Source organism: Microtus ochrogaster, chromosome 10, assembly GCF_000317375.1.
Source record: "Microtus ochrogaster isolate Prairie Vole_2 chromosome 10, MicOch1.0, whole genome shotgun sequence".
NCBI lineage: Eukaryota > Metazoa > Chordata > Mammalia > Rodentia > Cricetidae > Microtus > Microtus ochrogaster.
The window spans coordinates 84,936,883-84,957,298 of record NC_022016.1 but is presented as its reverse complement, the minus strand read 5'-3'; the positions used below and the strand labels follow the sequence as shown (position 1 = coordinate 84,957,298).

The 20,416-nt window shown below is 50.9% G+C and overlaps 2 protein-coding genes across 2 annotated transcripts; both read left to right on the top strand.

Annotated features, from left to right (window-relative positions):
- The first annotated feature begins 3,806 nt into the window (after positions 1-3,806).
- Positions 3,807-5,200, top strand: Nppb (natriuretic peptide B). The gene is made up of 3 exons (XM_005353740.2): positions 3,807-4,034; positions 4,243-4,465; positions 4,996-5,200. The coding sequence occupies exons 1-3, from the start codon at positions 3,909-3,911 to the stop codon at positions 5,010-5,012; spliced, it is 366 nt and encodes a 121-aa protein (XP_005353797.1). The 5' UTR covers positions 3,807-3,908; the 3' UTR covers positions 5,013-5,200.
- Positions 5,201-17,921: 12,721 nt separating this feature from the next.
- Nppa (natriuretic peptide A) lies at positions 17,922-19,306 on the top strand. The gene is made up of 3 exons (XM_005353739.3): positions 17,922-18,129; positions 18,230-18,556; positions 19,005-19,306. The coding sequence occupies exons 1-3, from the start codon at positions 18,010-18,012 to the stop codon at positions 19,014-19,016; spliced, it is 459 nt and encodes a 152-aa protein (XP_005353796.1). The 5' UTR covers positions 17,922-18,009; the 3' UTR covers positions 19,017-19,306.
- The last annotated feature ends 1,110 nt before the right edge of the window (positions 19,307-20,416 follow it).

The following is a 20,416-nucleotide window of genomic DNA, read 5'->3' as shown; positions in this document are numbered from 1 at the left end:
CCAGTATACATTAAATAAATAATCAAACAAATAAATAAATATATTTTTAAAAAGACAGGGATGTCATCTCTTGTCCACTGCTGTCTCCACGGCCCCAACAGCAGAGCATGTTTTGATACATGTTTATTAATGGATAAATGAGAGACTTTCTCATATAAGTGCAGTTACTACAGAGACTCACTTCTGGGTGACCATGTCCACTTTCCCTGTCCCTGTAGGGGCACAAGCTGCTAGAGTTTCCAACTGGAAAGACCTGGAGGCTAACCAGTCACTTCCTGACCCCTGTCCTTTTTAGAGCCTCCAGTCCCCTCTGAGCTATCAGGCGGGAATGGGTCATGGGCTCTTCATAGCCTGACCCAGTGCCACAGTGAGACTCTGCAGGCCAGGAACAAGGGCTGAAGACAGTCATCTGTGAGTCATCCCTTCTGCTCAGGGCTGGTACATCCTAGTGCCCTGCTCAGAGATAGTAGCTGAGGGTGTGTGACAAGCCAAACGGACAGGACGTCCTAAAATAAGTCGCTAGCAGGGTCATGTGACTTCCCTAGCAGGGTCATGTGACTGCCTTGGCTCCTTCTTGTCCCATTTCCGTTCTCTGAAGCCCTTTTATCTTCTCCATGTGAAGGGACAGCTCAGCTACTCGGTCCCAGGGCAATGAGAGAGTGGTCTCAGGGGCAGTCATGAGGGCCATTGAAACTCAGAAGTGGGAAGGGTCTCTCAAAGATGTGGCTCAGTTGGCAGAATGCTTGCTTAGCGTGCGGGCAACCACTCTATTAACTACAGCCCTTGACGGAGTGCCAGATGCAGGATCTCACAGCAGCTACACAAGCACACTGACAGGGAACTGTTCCCCTGGCCTTTCCACTGAGATTTGTTTTTACATGTGCAGAGGCAGACCAAACGCCATGGCTGGGGGATACACTTGGAAGATTGGTACCATAAGCCACCGTGCTTTGGGTGACTTTTTATGCAGAAGACAGTCATCCAAGCAACTTAAGAGTGGGAGCGTGCCTCCTGAACAGAGCTCAAGGTACAGAGCCTGCCTAGGATGCTGGAAGCCCTGCGGTCAATCTCCAGCCAGCATGACACAGGCCTGGTGGTGTGCGGAAACAGGAAGATCTGACATGTTAGGCCAGCCTGGGCTAACCTGTTTCATATACTCCTTTAATAACGACACTCTGGGAGCAGACACAGGTAGATCTCTGTGAGTTCAAGGTCATCCTTGTCTACAAAGTGAGTTCCAGGTCCACTAAGGACTCACAATCAGACCTTGTCTCAAACAAACAACAACAAAATAAATGGGGGCTAAAAGAGGTGTCAGATCCCCTGGAGCTGGAGTTACAAGTGGTTGTGGGCCACCATGTGGGTGCTGGAAACTGAACCTTGGTCCTCTGGAAGAGCAGCCAGTGCTCCAAACCACCCCAGCCACCTCTCCAGCCCTGGAGATTATTTTTACTGTGTTAACTGAGATGAGAAGACCCTACCCACTGTGGGTGGCACAATCCCATGGATGAGATCCTGGACTATGTAAATGGAGAGAGAACACATGAATTCACTGTTTGCTTCTTCCTGGTTGTGCTTCAAGCACCTGCCACTGAAACATGATTAAATGAAGCATGATTAATAAAAACTTAGGGCCAGAAATTGGGGTTCAACCTGAAGATCTAAAAAGCAAAACAGGCAGCCACTGGCTCTTACCTCGACCTCAGTCTGAAATGGCGATTCTGCCTCCAGGAATCTCAGAATGAGACTGTGTGTTTGAGAACTATCCCCCCCCCATTTTATACTACTCTCTAGGGCTGGGATTAAAGGTATGCACCACCATCATTAAAGGCATGCACCGCCCAGTTTCTATGGCAACTAGTGTGGCTACTGAGATTAAAGGTGTGTGTTACCATAATCTGGTCTGTAAGGCTGACCAGCGGGACTGCTTTACTCTCAGATCTTCAGGCAGTCTTTATTTATTAAAATACAATTGAAATGCCGCTACATGCCGCCATGATTTCCCTGTCATGGCACAAACTGAGTGACAAGAATGCTGACTGAAATGACATAAGAAGCCGTCTCAGAGAGGAGCATGGGCTGGAGGCCATTTGTATAATATTTTAGCTAAGAATCTGGCTTCATTCTGCCTGTGTCCTGAGAACTTAATGAAGCTGGATTTGGGGGATGTGGGCTAATTGTTTCTCCGAGGCAAAGTGTGTGAGAAAGATTAGGGACCCAGCGCTCTGCACTGGGACAGTAGCAGGGGATGCCTTGAGGTTAAAGGCTTCAACTCATGAAAATACAAGATCGCGTACAAGGAGAAAGCCTGGGCTGAGACTGGGTCTGAGCGGAGTCTCTGCCCCTCAAAAGCAGCTCTAGGTGGCTGTTTCCCTAGGTTCAGAACACAAGAGCTCCTGCAAACTTCCTCCAAGGCTCCCAGACTCCAGCCCAGGCTTGCAGAAAAACCTGATAGTTTTCTCCAAATGTTACTGGTTTTGGAGTCAGAAGCTTCTTTTTTGTTTGTTTTGTTTTGTTTTTTCAGGACAGGGTCTCTTTGTGTAGCCCTGGCTGTCCTGGCACTCACTCTGTAGACCAGGCTGGTTTTGAACTCACAGAGATCCACCTGTCTCTCCCTCCTGAGTGCAGGGATTAAAGGCGTGCGCCACCACCTCGCGGCAAGTCATGAGCTTCTATCACCTTTCCCCATCTCTGCCGTAATCCACTGCCGCTCCTGGACTTCATCCTTCATCACCCTGACACACGTTGACACAGATTCTGCAGAAGGGGTGGTGACATTGGTCACACACACACTTGGAAGGTGTAGACCCAGGGCCTCCGTTCCTCGGAATCTCATTTCTCATCTGAGGTGGGAAGCTGGTGTGTTAGGGAAGCGTCATTCATGGGTGATCAGATAAGAACATGGGGGAGAGGCCCTTCCCACACCTCTAGTGTCTAGGCACCCTTTCTCTCCCACTCATGGTGGGGGAGGAGACTTTGGCACCTGGAGATGCCCCAGAAGGCATTTCTACATGACCTCATCTCTGGGCCCAGACTCTCAAAATTCTATCCTAATCAGTTCTCCTCATTAAGGGCGGAAAGAGGGCCGGAATTCCAGAAGTTTCTTGTCACGTCTCAGTTTTTAGTCAGTTGATGCTGGAGAGTGAGCATCCTTGACCAGAAAGCTTCACTGGGTTTGGGGGGGGGGGTATTAGAGAGTGAGGCGGGTATCTATCAGCGGTGTGTGAGCTGCCTCACGTAGATCCTTCTGGCCCCGTTGAGGAGAGAAAGAGCGCGAGTGTGTGCAGCTCACTGGAGGCGATCAGAACCAAGGACAGCTACCAGGGTGCAGAAAAGGTGCAGCCCAGCCGTCCAGCCTGGAAGCCAGGCAGGGCAGGTTCTGAGGACACTCTCCCCGGAAGGCTGGTGATGGTGGGTGTTGTCTGGGAGTGTATTCAATGAGTCACCCATAAGCCCCACACTCGCCGCAGGCTGGGGAAGCTGGGGCTCTCCCTGCCATTTCCAATAGGGGTGGGGCAGGATGGCTGTAAAAGGCCCTCAGATTGTTGCAGGAAAGGAGGGAGCAGGAAAACAGGGACGTGCTACTGTCCCCCGCACACTCCCGCCCTAGCCCGGCCCATTTCTATACAAGGCCTGCTCTCCTCAGCCTCCACCCACTACAAATACTCCACACAGGCACAGAGGGGGGAATTCTCAGGCCCTGAGATCAGCAGGCAGGAATGTGGCTGATAAATCAGAGATAAACCCACCCCCACTCCGTGAGAGGGCTGGCTGGACACCCAATCCTGGGGATAAAAGGCAGAGCCACTCGCAGCTGAAGAAACCAGAATACAATCTGCTTGAGCAGGTGGGACAAGAGAGAGAGAACAACCCGCTTCTGCAGCAGCCTGGCCCATCACTTCTGTGGCATGGATCTCCAGAAGGTGCTGTCCAGAACGGTTCTGTTCCTGCTTTTTCTTTATCTGTCACCGCTAGGAGGTCGTTCTCACCCTCTGGGCAGTCCTAGCCAGTCTCCGGAACTAGTCAAAATGCAGGTGAGCACTGAGGGTCTGCATAGACAGGTAGGGTTGGCCCAGAGGGTTTGGGCAGCAGCAACAAAGAGGCCTCCTGTCCTTTGAGAGCTAGACTTGTGAGGCTCAGAAGCAGCAAGATTGGGTAACAGGACCTTTAACCCATGGGCACCATGGAGGAGAGGGAGAGCCAGGTGTGTTTCTGAGGCATGGGTTCCCCATCTCATCACAGACGCTGCTGGACCTGCTGAGGGAAAAGGCACAGGAGATGGCCCAGGGGCAGCTCCGGAAGGACCAAGATCCCACAAAAGCCCCTCCCAAAAGCACCCTTGCATCTCAAGACAGCACCCTCCAGGACCTGCAGAGACTTCGAAACACCAAGAAGATGCATAATTCGGGCTGCTTTGGGCACAAGATAGACCGGATCGGCTCCGTCAGTCGTCTGGGCTGCAATGGTGAGCTCCTACCTTGCCGCTTCACTGCAAGCTGCACCCCAGCACCCCCACCCCCCCATCCGCATGCACGCCGCCAGCAGAGGCCCCTAGGTTTGTTACCTGGAGTCCTTGCACAGCCTTCCACTTTACTGGCAGATTTCAGAACCAAGGCAGCAGCCTGTCAGGAAATGTCACATGGGAGTTTCATAACGTTCTCCCAGGTGACCACCTTCCATCCCAGGGGTCAGATGCTCCTCAGGTGCAGTCTGCCTGTTGGTTGACCACCCCTTCACAGGGCGAAAGGAGCTCTGAGCATTTCCCGTAGCTCCCACCCCCCTCTCTCCAAACTGAACTGTCAACGGCAAAGAGCACAATCGACCTCCTTCACAGTAGAAACTGAGTCCCAACGAGGTAGCTTTTTTCCACAACCGTAATTGTCGACACCCTCTGGGGACTGCAGGTGGAGGTGGTGTGTGGTAGGGGAAGCTCAGCCTCTGCCTCAGTTTCACTCCCATGCCTGACATCGCCTGTCTCTTCTCTTCTCTCCACAGTGCTGAAGCGGTATTAGGAAGACTCCCGGCTGCAGATACCTGCTTTCTGACTCCACCTGGGGCTCTTCCCCCAACTCTGGGACCCCTTTTTGAAGTGATCCTATTTATTTATTTATTTTTATTTATTTATTTGGTTGTTTTCTACAAGACTGTTTCTTACCTTTGAGCACAAGCTTTCCATGGCGCAATAAACACAGCATTTCTTGCTTTTGAAAAGGATTTGTCTCTCCGCGTTTTAGTCTCTTGTCCTTTTTAGTTTGTGGGGTTTTTTTTTTGTGTGTGTGGTTTGTATGTTTGTTCATCCATCTGTTCGTTTTGACATGGGGTCTCTCTACAAAGACCTGGCTCTCCTGGAGCTCACTCTGTAGACCAGACTGGACCTGAACTCACAGAGATCCGCCTGTCTCTGCCTCCCGAGTGCTGGGATTAAAGTCGTGCACCACCAGGCCTGACTCCAGTCTCTCATCTTAACAAGAAAAGAAACAAACCCCCAAAATATGCATTTTCTGCAAGGTCCCAGGGCATCTTAATGGCAGGCTGAGAACACAACTCGGGCCGGGCCAGGGAGATGCCCGGGCTTCCCTCTTCTTCCCGGTTTTTACCATTGTGAGACATCAATCCATACCAGAAACCCTTGGCTCTTTGCAGAATCTGTTTCTCAAAGTGTGTGTTTGATTCCTGGGCACAGACCAATGGGAGGACAGGCATCACAGTGCTTGCCCCCCTCCCTTGCCTGGAATTCCTTCATCAAACACTCTGACAAGTCACTGTTCTTTCTAGAAAACCCAACAAAGATGCCAGAGTTGAGGGTTGTATGTGTGTGTACATACATGTGTGTGCTCAAGGGCTTATGTTTGTGTATCTGTGTGCATGTGTGTGTACATGCATGTATGTGTACAAATATGTGTGTGATGCTAGCTCACAGCCTTCCTGATGGAAGTGAACCCTTCATCCTACCCTAAATCTCAGCATCAAACCTCCAGTTCCTGATGATGTCATCTGAGAAAAAAAAGCTTCCTAAGTCTGAACCCAAAGGTCCAGGGGCCTGACAGGGGCCCAGCCTTTTGGATGCTCCTCTCCTGAAGTCACACTGTCTCTTCTCTGTCACCCTAGAGAGAGGAGCCGACCCTCAGAATTCTAATGTGTGAACTGGGTTGAAGTTGTGCCCTGGCTGGCACATGCTAGTAATCCCAGCGCTTGGGAGGCAGAGAAAGGAGGGACCAGGGGTTCAAGGTGATCCTCAGCTACATAGTGAGTTTGAAGCTAGGCTGGGATACATGAGATCCTGTCTCAATTCCTCCCCTCACCCCAAAGAATCCTAGTGTGTGGTCTTACTTGGCAGGGGCAATGCTGTAATAAGTGAACATTTGTGTGCAGGTTTTATTTGGAGATGCACCTGCCCCGTTCCCTCGGTACTGGGATTAAAAGCACGCACACTGTGCCCCCAGCTCCTCCCAAACCTTCTCTTCCTCTTCTTTTTGTCAGTTCTCACAATCCTCCTCCCCGTACTCCTGGAGCTGAGGACTGAACCCAGGCGGGCCCCTTTTACCCCTGAGATAAATCCCCAACCCCATCCTCCTCTTCTTTTTAGATTACCTTTTTTTATTGGAGTGGGAGAGGTGCAAGCTACGCATGCGCCATAGCGTGTGTGTAGAGGTTAAAGGACAACATGCAAGAGTTGGTGCTCTCCTTCCACAAGTGGGCTCCAGGCTTCTAACGCAGGTCCTCAGTCTGGCGGGCAGGCATCTCCACCTGCTGGCCTCGGTGTCACCTTTTCTATGTGTCCTGTGCCTCCATCGTATGTACTGGAACCTTGTCCTTTGAATGCCACCTATCATCTGAGCTCAGCTAAGGGTCAAAAGTCCTTGTGGCCAGTATTGCCATGATTGTCATCACCCCACCCCCATTTTCCGGGTGAGAAAACTGAGACTCAGAAAAGCCAGGTGCCTTGAGACATGAGGGGACAGCTGCATTGTTGCCACACCTGCCTGGCCTTCAGCAGAGCTCTGGAGATTAGGGTGACAGAGGGCTGAGAGGCGGCTCTTTGTGTGATCTCTTGCTTTGATCCTGCAAGCACTCAAGGCTATGGATGTCTAATGAGAGCAGTTAGGATTTTTTTATAGTGAGGTTTTTGAGTAACTTATTTTTCAAGAATCCATGAGTCACCACTGTCTTCTAAAGTTTGAGATGCAGAGAGACAGCGACTAGTTGGAACAGTTGGTGTGGATAAAGGCCTCGTTAACAAGGCATGCACAGTTCCATCCACTGGGACAGTCTTCATGACTCTGAGAAGAAGCTGGGCGCCCCTCCTCTGGCAGGCAGGGAAACCAAGGCACAGAGAGGTTGTGCGATTTGCTCAGGGTCATGAAGCTCGAGAGGAGCGGAGTCAGCTTCTGACCCAGGCTCTAACCACTGCCTGAGCACTCTTTTCCAAGCCAGGGACCTCAGCTTGCTGGCAGGATGGATGCACCCATCTATCCACCCATATGCAAGGCATCCTACAGATCCACATTCTGGCCTTTGCCTGCTGGCAGCCTACTCCCCTGCTCACCCATTCTAGAATCTTCACTCCTCAACACAGCTGGGACTTCTGAGTGTCTCCAGGAAACTGGGCCCGTCTGTGAACAGGAGTCAGTTGGTTGGGTGTGGGTCATGCTCTCTTTTCCCAAGCAAAGGTCCTGGAAAAGGGCCCCCAGAAGGACATGTCGCTGAGCTCGCAGGAGGACAATGCTAATACTAAGCACTGCAACGCGCATCTCCTGGCTGGGGTGAGGCTCAGCCACTGAGTGCTTGCCTTGCAAGGGTTTAACTTGCATGCCCAGCACTCCCCTCTCTCCTGCTAATAACACAAAATACATTTTAAAAAAAGTTTTAGAAAGGACCTGGCAGTGGTGGCACATGCCTTTAATCAATCCCAACATTCAGAAGGCAGAGGCAGGTGGCCTAAATTTCAGGCCAGCTTGATTTACAGAGGGAATTCAAGGACAGCTAAGGCTACACAGAGAAACCCTGTCCAAAAAAAACAAAAACCAAATGATAATAATAATAGAAGTCAGAGAGAGGCGGAAGAGATAGCTCAGGTGGTAAAGTGTCTGTCATATTGCATAAGGACCTGAGTTTGGATCCTCAGCATCCACACGAAAGCTGGACTTGGAAGCATGTGTCTGGAGTTCCAACTCTGGAGGGCAGAAACAGGAGGGCTCATTTCTGTCCAGCCTAGCTCCAGGTTCAGTGGGAAACTCTGTCTCAAAAACTACAGGAGACAGCACTCAAGGAAGGTACCTAACATTGACCTCTGGGCTTCACGCACGTGCACATACATGCCAACACACCAGCACATGCACAAACATGTCCACATACACGCACCACACACTCATAAAAATAATAAGCAAAGCCAGGCAGTGGTGGCGCGCGCCTTTAATCCCAGCACTCAGGAGGCAGAGGCAGCGGATCTTTGTGAGTTCGAGGCCAGCCTGGTCTACAAGAGCTGGTTCCAGGACAGGCTCCAAAGCTACAGAGAAACCCTGTCTCGAAAAACAAAAATGAAAACAAAAGAAAAAAAATGCAAGCAAATAATTGGAGCAGGGCCTGGGAATGTAGCTCTTGCTGAAATGCTCGCCTAGTGAGCAGAAACCGAGTTCAATCCCGGGTGTCCCGTAAGCCTTGTTTGCTACATTTGCCTATAATTCCAGAAGTCGGGAGGTGGAGGGTCAGAAGTTCTAGGCCTTCCACAGTTATACAGCAAGGATGCTGGTTAGGATTTTTTGTCAGCTTGACATTGGTTTTCTGGGAAGAAGGACCTCAGCTGCGGAGATGCCTCCATCGGATTGGCTTACAGGCAAATCTGTGGAGCATTTATTTTCTTGATTATTAATTGATGTGGGAGGGCCTACCTCACTGAGGGCAGTGCCAGCCCTGGGCAAGGTCCTGGGTGCTGTAAGAAAGCAGACTGCAGCCGGGCGGTGGTGGCGCACGCCTTTAATCCCAGCACTCGGGAGGCAGAGGCAGGCGGATCTTTGTGAGTTCGAGACCAGCCTGGTCTACAAGAGCTAGTTCCAGGACAGGCTCCAAAACCACAGAGAAACCCTGTCTCGAAAAACTAAAAAAAAAAAAAAAAAAAAAAAAAAAAAAAAAAACCCCAAAGGGAGTTCACAAACCAAGAGGGCGAAAAAACCCATGAAGAGCAAGCAAGCCAGTAAGCAGCATTTCTTCATGGTCTCAGTTCCTGCCTCCAGATTCTGCCTTGCTTAAGTTCTTGCTTTGGCTTCCCTCAAAGATGGGCTATGATTGGGATGGGATGTGGAGGCCAAATAAACTCTTCCCTCTCCAAGTTGCTTTGGACATAGTGTTTTATTGTAGCAGTAGAAAGCAAACTAAGACAACTAGTTCAAGGCCAGCTGAAAGTCCTGACCCTTCCTCAAAAATGAATAATAAGAAAAAGAACACGCAGATAAAAAGCTTCCTAATCAGGGACACACTGAAATTACACACATGCACATGGGCACACACACACACCACACGTACACAATATGCATGCACACACACAAACACACAGGCACATATACAGGCACACATACACATCCCTGTGCGTGTGGGCAAGCACACACATACCACGCATGCACACACACAAAGAAGCATACTTACACACACCACACATACATACACACACAGAGGTGTGTATGTACACACAAACACACATAGACAGGCATGCACGCAAGTGCACACACATACACACACAGGCACACACACACACACACCTCCGCTGCCTTCCTTTTCCTTTTTTTTTTTTTTTTGTAAGTTTTTCGATACAGGGTTTCTCTATAACTTTGAACCCTGTCCTGGAACTAGCTCTTGTAGACCAGGTTGGTCTCAAACTCACTAAGATCTGTCTGCCTCTGCCTCCTGAGTGCTGGGATTAAAGGCGTGCACCACCACTGCCTGACTCTGATGCTTCTTGAAGACTCACCAGCCCTCAGTTTCCCTGGCTGCTTTCCATCAACCTGTTCCCTTCAAAAAGCCGCCATGCTCTCCGTTTCCACAAAAACTCATCATTCAAATCTTTCTAGAAAAGCATGATCTGTGGAACAGAGCAGAGGAGGCTCAGCCCACAGCTTCGGAGCTAATGACCCCTTAGAGAACGGGGAGGGCAGGCCAGCTCTGCCCAGCCTTGAGTGTTAAAGGTACAGAGCACCCACGGTAACACGGTGACTGGTCATGTCAGTCACTCTGCATTTGTGATGCTCCGGGAGTCCCTGTCTGCATCCCCCTGTGGCAGTTTCATCTGGGGATGAAGTATGGCAAGGGAAACGTAACGTGTTTCTCTCCTCAGCGATCAGATCGACACCAGCGACGTGGCCTCTGGTCTCCGTTCATGGCAGAACTCTCCATTTCTGATTTCTAGGGCTTTCTGTCTACTGCCTTACCTTAGCCGCATTTTCACCCGCTAGAGGCTGACCGTCCTGTGGAGCTGAGTGTCGGAAACGCCTACAAGCAGATCAAGATCTGTGTGCACCAGTGGGCAGTGGTTCCCTCTCTCCTCTCTGTGTCAATGCTATGTGTGCCAGATGCTGGCCCTGAGCTTGCGTGTGTGGGGTGTGTGTGTGTATGTGGTATGTATGTGTAGGGTGCATGTGGGATGTGTGTGTGTGTGTGGGGGGTGTGTGTGGGGGGTGTGTGCGTGTGTGTGTGTGTGTGTGTAGTGTAGGCCAGCGGTCAATGTCAGGTGTTTCTTCTATCACTTAATTCTGATTTTGGAGACAGATCTGTTGTTGAACTAAAAGTGTGCTGATGTGGTTAGACGGGCTGGCTGGATTCCTGGAAATCCTCCTGTCTCCATTTCATCCCCGGGACTGTTCCAATTTTTGTTTGTGGTTGTTTTTAAAGATTTAAGATTAAAGATTTAATTGTTTTATTTGTGTGTTTTTGCCTGCAGGTGTAGACACTTAGTACATGCGTGCCTGGTGCCCACAGAGTCAAAGGAAGGCACCAGGTCCTCTAATACTGAAACTATGGATGGTTATGAGCCAGTAAGGGGCACTGGAACAGAACCCAGTTTCTCTGCAAGTGCTCATAACTCCTGAGCCATCTTTCTAGCCCTGCACCTGTTTTTTAATGTGGGTGCAGCAGCTCAAACTTAGATCCTCAGGCTTGTGCCGCGAACACTTTTCCAACGGAGGTACTGTCCCAGCCTCATGGGGGGTGGGGGTGGCGGTTTACAGGCTGGTCTCGAACTCCCTATGTAGCTGAGGATGATTTTGAGTTTCCTGCCTCCATCTCTGAGTGCTGCGATTCTAGGCGTGAGCTGCCATGCCTGGTCTGTGCTGCACTTGGGATCGAGCCAGGATGAGCCACATCTCTACCCGGCCTTGTACTTTTGGCCGGAGGATTCCCCTGGTGTTCGGAGCGTGTAGCATACGTGACTCCCCAGCTTCAGCCGGGACCAGGGAAGTGACATCAACTAGACGCTGAGTTCAGGTGACCAGCTGCTTCTCATCATAGGCAGCACAGGTTTTGCTAGGGTCTAGAGTTGGGGGAGGGGGAGGGGGCGGAGCCACTGCTGTCCACAGTGGTTCTGACTTTGCTCTAGCCCTCCATCACATCCCTCCTCCCCTGTTGCCGTTGCCTGTAATCATCTCCAAAATAAACCACTAGTGTTTGAGTCGTTTCCTGTTTAGGAAAGCCTAGAGCGAGATACTCCCTAGTGATTAAGCTTTCGTCCAGGACCACACCCTTGATGAGACAGCCTTTAGAATCCTTGGCTGGACCACCCAAGCAGGTACCGTTCCCACTGGCTGACTCTCTCCTTCCTCCTTTCACTTCTGGTCCTGGTTTAGGCCCTAGGACCGTTTGGCTGTACCCGTTTCTGACATGTCTCTGCCCTCCCCAGGATCTCTCATCTGTTACTTCCGTCGTCAGGGGAAGTTGACAACTTTCACACTTCAGCCAGATTGCCTCTAAGGAGGCATTTGGGTTTACACGGGGTGGGGGCTGGGTAGGGGAGTTAAACAGAGCAAACAGTCATTCAGAAAGCATTTTTTAAAAGAATCAGTGTGTATACACTGTGTACTCGGTGCTAGGACACAGTGGAGTCTTGAAGCTGACTCCCACCTGCTCCGCCTGCCCAGCCTCTGGTTTTCTAGCAAACGCTGTGGCTGCTATGGCACTCGGGTTGCTATCACACCGCCCACATACCAAAAAGGCCCCTCGGTTGACCTTGTCTGATGAGGAGAAATTGACGAGTTAGCTCACAGAAAGACCAGACCCAGCCAACCCCTCAATAGCACAGACTCGGATACGGGAAAGTCCATGGCCGTGGGTAGATATGAGGCTTACACCAGCGAGAGACGAAGACAGGCCGGGCCCTGCTTATACAGCTCCCATTAGAAGTTAACTACCCCCCAAAAGAATATGAAAAGCTTCATACTCTGAGCCTCTGAGTGTGGCCATAATAGGCAAAGGGCTCACTCTAGTATAACTAGTGGCATAAGGTGGGGGTCCCAGTATTCTGACTGGTTTCTGGCTGAGGATGTATCCAGAAGGTAGATTGCTTGCCTAACATGCAGGAAGCCTTGGGTTCCATTCCCAGCACCAAATAAACTGAGCAGGGTGACAAAAGTCTGTGACTTAAGACTGGGGTGGTAGAGGCAAGAGGACGTGGAGTTTAGGAGTTGAAGGTCACCCTTATCTACACAACGAGCTCAAAGGCCAGCCTGGGCTACAAGAAGCCTTATACCCTTTACATGCACACACACACACACACACACACACACACACACACACACACACTCCCGCGCATGATTGCACTGATGACTTTGTAAGAGGAAGAAGACACAGAGGGAAGATGACAGTGTCAGAGGATGGCGCAATGCAGCCAGAAACCAAGCTCAGCTGGCATCTGGAAGAGGTGTGTTTCTCTTACAGGTTCCAGAGGGAGCCTGGCCCTTGTGGCACCTTCGTCTCAGGCCCCCAGCCTCCGTAACAGAGTCAAGAGGTTTCTGAAGTGGTTTCCAGCTCCATGCTTTATGAAGCTCTCTTGGTTCAGCCTGGGGAAACTGAGGCAGCACTGGTCTCCCACTCTCTCCCAGGGGACTCCTTCAGGTGCAGCTCTCTGTGGATTCAGGAGATGCCCAGCATGTTTGCCCAGACACAAAGGAGATTTTGCAAGGCTGTGGCCATCGGGTCACATGTCATTTGACATTTATTCTTCCTTCTTTTTCCCTGAGGTGTGCCCCTTCCCCAGGACCCTTCAGCTCCTGAGACTCAGACTTTGCTGCAGTTCCTCTTCTTGTAGACCCCAGGCAGGGCCTAGAGATGTCAACGGAATAGAGCACAAGGTGAAAAGATGCCACTTCTAACAGGAGGCTACAAAGGAGTTGTGTCTTCCATGACTCTTCTCTCTCCCATTGTTTCTCTCTCTTGCTTGACTCGAAGGGACCCCATTGCTTCTGGACAGAGAGGCCCAGGGAAGAGGGAGCTGATGTCTGTCTCCAGGCCACTACCAGAGGACAGCAAGGACCTGAGGCCTCAAAGGCCACAGGCCAGAGTTTGAGAAGAGACATTCCCCTAGCAGGCTTGCAATGACAGCAGCCTGAGTCAGCATCTCCATTCGTTGCAGCTGTGGGAGTACTAAGCCATGGACATGCAGCCACGCAGAGCAGACTCTGCTCCTTCATGCAAAGGCTTGTTACGTAACCATGGTGAACTAGATTGCTATCCACTTCCTCCCTGCTAACTTTTGCTTCATGGAAATAGTAATACTATAAAGTTGTCCCAGGTCAACTCCTGCCTTGGGAACTTGTCCCCACTGCCAACTTCTAGTTACCTGAATATTCTAACGTAGAAATGAAATATTGCCTGCCTGCCTTCCTTTCTTTCCTTTGTAAACACAGGATAAACCTCTTTCTTTTTTAAAAAAGATTTCTTTATTTTATGTACATGCGTGCTCTACTTGCATGTATGTCTGCATGACAGAAGAGGGCATCAGATCCCATTATAAATCATTGTGAGTCACTGTGTGGTTGCTGGGAATTGAACTCAGGACCTCTGGAAGAGCAGCCAGTGCTCTTAACCCCTGAGCCTTCTCAACAGCCCCCTTCCTTCCTTCCTCTGTGTGTGTGCATGTGCTCATGTGGGTGGTGGGCAGAGGTTGACTTGACTACTGGCAATGTTTTGTATTTTTAATTATTCCTGTACCTGGGCATGGTGGTGAGTACCCTTCCCCTTTTTCTTCTTCCTTCGTTCGTTCCTTCCTTCCTTCCTTTGTTCCTTCCTTCCTTCCTTCCTTCCTTCCTTCCTTCCTTCCCTTTTTTCTTTCTTTTTCTTTTGGTATTTTTGAGACAGGGTTTCACTATATATCTCTGACTGTCCTAGAACTCACTACATAAACCAGACTGGCTTTGAACTCACAGAGACCCACCTGCCTTTGCCTCTTGAGTGCTGGGTTTAAAGGTACATGCCATGATGTCCCACCGATGGTGGGAGTGTGTACCTTTAATTCCAGTACTTGGGAGGCCGAGGCAGGCAGATAGATCTCTGTGGGTTCGGGTCCAACCTGGTCTACATAAGAGTGTTTCAGACTAACCAGGACAACTCCGGGAACACAGTTCTCTCCTTCCACCTTTGCATGGTCTCCAGGGACCACACTCAGGTGACCAGGCCTGTGTGGCAGGCACATTTACCTGCTTTCATGTTTGAGAGAAGGTCTCTCAATGAGCCTGACTTTTACGTGGGTGCTGGGACCCACCCAAACTCAAGTCCTCAAACTTTCAAGGCAGACATTTCACTGACTGAGATACCACTCTAGCTCTGGCCTTGTTATTTTGGAGACAGAATTTCATATAGCCTGGGTTGGCCTTGAACTTGGTATGTAGCTGACCATGGCCTTGAGCTCCCGACCCTGACGTCTCAGCCTCAAGGTGCGGGTATCACAGGTGTGCACCACAAGGCCCAGCAAAACCATTGATTCCTCGTTAGCAACAGCCATCCATAAAGCACAGGGAGGCCAGAGGAGGACATGAAGTGCCCTGTTCTAAAACTCTGTCATAGTCTCATAAGGCAGCGGTTCTCAGCCTGTGGGTCACAGCACCTCGGGGTGGAACAACCCTTTCACAGGGGTCACAGATCAGATATCCTGCACATCAGATATTTACATTACAATTCATAACAGTAGCAAAATTACAGTTATGACAAAGCAATGAATTTTTTTTGGAGACAGGGTTTCTCTGTGTAGCCCTGACTGTCCTGGAACACCCTCTGTAGGTCAGGCTGGCCTGGAACTCAAAGATCCATCTGTCTCTGCCTCCCAAGTGCTGGGATTAGAGGCATGTATCACCACACTGATGGCAATGGAATAATTTTATGGTTGGGGTCCCCACAACATGAGAAACTGTATTAAAGGGTTGTAGTGTTAAGAATGCCGAGAACCACTGCCATAAGTCAGGGTCTCTCACTGAACCCAAAGTTGAGATTTTGGTTTTGATGTTTTTTTTCTTGGCTAGGCTGGCAGTCAGTAGGTTCCAGGGAGCCCCATGTCTCCATCTCTCAGCCCTAGGGGAACAGGTGCAGGGAGCCGTGCTCAGCTCTGTGAATAGCTGAGGATTCAGCTTCAGGTCCTCACAATTGCACAACCAAGCATCTCTCTAGCCCCTAGCCCCACACATTTCTTTTTATCATTACTAGAACTAAGGCTGGATGGCTTCTGGACACCCCAAAGTGGAGTAGGGCCAGAAATATGGAAAGAAACGTCGCATTGAGTTGCCTTCCATTTGGGGCTCAAATCAAAGCCTTAAGGATTGGGTCAAGTGAGTGCTGGGCTCCTCTGCCTGACAGACACAGAGTACACACAGTGTGGAATATGGCAGCACAGAGGTATGGAGAGCGCTCAGAGCATCCTTCATCCCTGCCCCTTAATGGAACCGACAACACAGAAACCCAGAGGATGACACTCATGTCCTCTCCGGTTCCACTCTGGAAAACTGACTTTAACCAAAGAAGATGGGCAGAACTTGAAACTGCCATCCTGGAGCGCTGTCGGAACTTCAGCTCTCCTAGGGCCGCCTATGGACTTCAGATACGGCACAGGACAGGAAAGCGGCAACGGTCCTCAGGGTCCACCTACCACAGCCGCTCCTCAAGCCTGATTCAAAGGGCATTTCCAGGAGAGGAGCCCGAGTTCCCCCAGAAGGGATGCTTGCTGAGTCTTCTTTGCTAATAATAATTCACGGCCACACAATTAATCATGAGCACATCCCAGGGGCTCATCAGGAGGGACAGTTTGGACTGAGCTCCTACGTAGGCTTGCACTGACTTCAAATTTCAAATAGAGGGCTGGAGAGATGGCTCAGAGGTTAAGAGCACTGACTGCTCTTCCAGAGGTCCTGAGTTCAATTCCCAGCAACCACATGGTGGCTCACAACCATCTGTAATGAGATCTGGTGCCCTCTCCTGGCCTGCAAGCATACATACTGACAGATAATAAATAAATAAATCCTTGAAAAAAACATTTCAAATAGAGATTGGCCAACCCAAATTGGTACTCTCCAACCTCCAGCTTTCTCGAAGGGCTCGCTCGCTCTTTCTTCTGGCTTAGACAATTCACCACACACACACCCGGCTATGGTGGCCACATGACAACTTTACCAGGCAGGCATGGGGTTGGCACGGCTGGGGATGGAACTAGCCAGTCTGAAGACAGCCATCCAATCCGTGAATGCCATTATACACTTCACACTCCAAGTCAGAGCTTTTGAAACCAGCGAGGCCGAGAAAGAAAACACGTGGATTGGAAACACGTGGGGATGGAACTCAGATGTGCTGTTGCCCCAGGCAGTCAGAAAGGAGAGAGTAGCTGAAACGCATGTGCTTGTCAGACACACAAAACACACACAGTGTTGAATTGTGGTAACATTGAAGCAGAGAGAGCAATAAAGACCGCCTATTCATGCTCCAGAGGAGGCCAGAGGAATCAAGGCCTTCATGGCTCACTTCCTTGGCCTCGGAGGTTGTGAAGGACGTTATGGAGAACCGTGTAAGCCCCTTCAATCCCTTCACCTTCCCACCCTCCCCCCTCTATTTCCTGGGAAGATGGGACCATTATACACTTCACACTCCAAGTCAGAGCTTTTGAAACCAGCGAGGCTGAGAAAGAAAAGTGGTGGCATCCTTCGAGCCTGTCTGTCCCCTTACACCTTGGACGCAGTCTCGGGAGACAGGAGCAATGAGCTTCAGAGGAAGCAAGCTCTTCTGACATCCCTTGGTGTTTACACTCCAGCTGCATTCTTGGGGCCTGTATCATGTTGGCTTCCTGGCTGACTTCAGACTCTAAAATAAAACCACTCTTTCACCTGCCGGCTAGCAGGGACATCTAGGGTGGGGGAGGGCTGTCTGGGGCCAGAGGTCCACCCACGAGGCCGATGAATCAGGTGTGAAGCTAGCTCCAGCATGTGTACTCCCTAGCCGTCTCGCTGGCCTCCCAGCTGCCTGTCATGTCCTCCCCTCCCGCCCTTATTTGGAGCCCCTGACAGCTGAGCTGCAAGAAGGGGGAGCTGGGTGCAGGCCAGCCATCACCCTCTGCTTCCCTGCATGGGTCCTGTTGCCAGGGAGAAAGAATCCTGAGGCGCGCGCACGGGAAGATAACCAAGGACTCTTTTCTGCTCTTCTCACACCTTTGAAGTGGGAGCCTCTTGAGGCAAATCAGCAAGAATGTGGCTCTTGCAGCCGAGGGTCCGGGGGTGGGGGGGCATTGGAACTGCTCAAGGCGAAGGGGCTGTGACCAGCTCTGCTGAACTGATAACTTTAAAAGGGCATCTTCTGCTAGCTCCTCACTCTCCATCGCTTTATCGCTGCAAGTGACAGAATGGGGAGGGTTCCAGCCTTCCTGCGTTCTCAGAGAGCTGGGGGGCTATAAAAACGGGAGGCACTGGGCAGCTGGGAGACAGTGACGGGCAAAGGCTGAGAGAGAACAAGGAGAGGAGTGAGCAGAAGCGACAAGCATCAGATCGTGCGACCCACAGCAGCATGGGCTCCTTCTCCATCACCACAGGCTTCTTCTTCTTTCTTGCCTTTTGGCTTCCAGGCCATATTGGAGCAAACCCTGTGTACAGTGCAGTATCCAACACAGATCTGATGGATTTCAAGGTAGGGTCAGGAAGTGGGGTACAGACTGGGTCTCTTTGGTACCTAGTCCATTCCTCTGAGACATTACCCTTTCCCTGTGTTTGTTCTATCCTTTGTAAAGAACCTGCTAGACCATCTGGAAGAGAAGATGCCATTAGAAGATGAGGTCGTGCTCCCACAGACCCCGAGTGAGCAGAACGATGAAGCAGGGGCCGCGCTTAGCTCTCTCCCTGAGATACCTCCCTGGACAGGGGAGGTCAACCCACCTCAGAGAGATGGGAGTACCCTCGGGCGCAGTCCCTGGGACCCCTCCGATAGAGCTGCTCTCTTGAAAAGCAAACTGAGGGCTCTGCTCGCTGCCCCTCGGAGCCTACGGAGATCCAGCTGCTTTGGGGGTAGGATCGACAGGATTGGAGCCCAGAGCGGACTAGGATGCAACAGCTTCCGGGTAAGAGGAGCTGTGGATGGAGATGAGATGCGGGTCGGGTGGGGTCGGCAAACTATGATCTTGCTAAGGCTCAAACCTTGCCAAGGGATACTAGCAGGGAGCATCTCTGGTAACCAAGACCAGTGCCAGTGTTGATTCCTTCTGAGAGTTCTGCCCCACCATGGTGGACGCTCCAGAAGTTTCGAGACAATACCACAGCTGCTACAGTTGCTGAGCCACAAGCCGGGAAATCAGAACACAAGGCCAAGTACCTTTGCAATGCCAACTAACCGGCAGCTAGTGTTCTTCCCACAGCTGTAGGAGCCTGGCGGATTTAAACAGGATGGACTAAGACTTGTTTGCCAGTTTATGACATTGTGGCTGGTGGGAAATAGCTCGTCACTATCAAGCTGAACGGTTTAGCATGGTAAAGCCAGATCATCAGACCAACATATTTTTCTCTTTGTAGTACCGAAGATAACAGCCAGGGAGAAAAACCAGCCAGATTCGCTGGGGCAGAGTGCAGAAGACCCTAAGCCCCTGCGGTGTGTCTGTCACGCAGCTTGGTCTCATTGTCACTGAGGTGTGGCGAGCACCCTGCTGGAGCGGCTGCTTCCTGTCTTCATCCTTCACGACTGATGCTAAATGTAGATCAGTGGTTCAAGGGGGGCCTTCCCCCTCCCACCCCACATATTAAGGTAGAGCCTCACCCCTTTCGGGAAAGCAGCTGGAAAATTTTTTTTGAATAAACTTCAGCACCAAGGACAGAAGCCAAGGTCCGGGTGCTTTCTTTCCGTTGTCTGTCCCCAGTCCCTGGTTTCCCCCTTACCCTGTCCTGTCATCTCTCCCTCCCTGACTCTTCTTGGTGAGTCGGGGGACCTCAAGACGCAGTGCTCACTGTGCTCAGCCGCTCACTCTAGCCCAGTCACGGGAGGCAGAAAAGGCCGCCCAGACTGAAGGTCATTTATTTTCAATTCCTGAAAAAGAACACACACTCGCCTTTTCCTGATGACACTTGTGCTCAGGGGACACTTTTCTTGCACCCATCTCACTTTTTGGTTGCAGCCTGGGTGGTTTTAGGGAGCATTGAGAGGACCAGGGACTGCTCAGATCTCCCCTGAACACGAGCTGCCGCAGCCCCATGAACTACACTATCAGTTCGGGTGAGAGTTGAGTGGAGGGCGGGTTGCAAAGCTGAGCACAGTGAAGGACGGGTTACAGGTTCAAATGCCTTGTGAACTACTATACCAGGGTGTGTAGATCCATCATCTGTGTCCATCAGTGCCAGAGATCAAACTCAGGAAGCTAAATGCATTTATAAAACAGCCATGGCCTCCCTACCCAGGGACTGTGGTGCTTGGATCGTACACTGCACGCAGGTGATAGCCACCAGGAGACAGCTTATTAATGTACTCATTTTTGGTCTCACTATGTAGCCTTGGCTGGCCTCAAACTCAGGGAGCTCTGCTTGCCTCTGCCTGGCTGCATTAGGACAGGACACCAGGTTTCTTTTCAACAAGGGAGGACTGTTATTTTCTCACCCGTTTCCCTGGGCACACACCTCAGATTCCCACACCGACACCCCCTTCACCCACACACCTCCAACCCGGGATACCACCCTCCGGTGCTCCCTGCATCCTACCCATTCAAGGCTAAGTGGGGACACTGCTTCCTCCCTGAAGTCCCAGGAAACAAGTGACATCACAGGTGCACCTTCTAACTGCAATAAGACACAGTTTGCTGTGTGTGTGGCTGTGTGCTTGTGTCCCAGTCAGTGCTGGGCACATTGTACAGAAATGGGGAGAGGAAGGCAAGTAGTAAGTGCACACATGTGGCGGGGAGGCAAGGCCAGAAGCAAACAGTAACGGGCTGCAGGGGAAG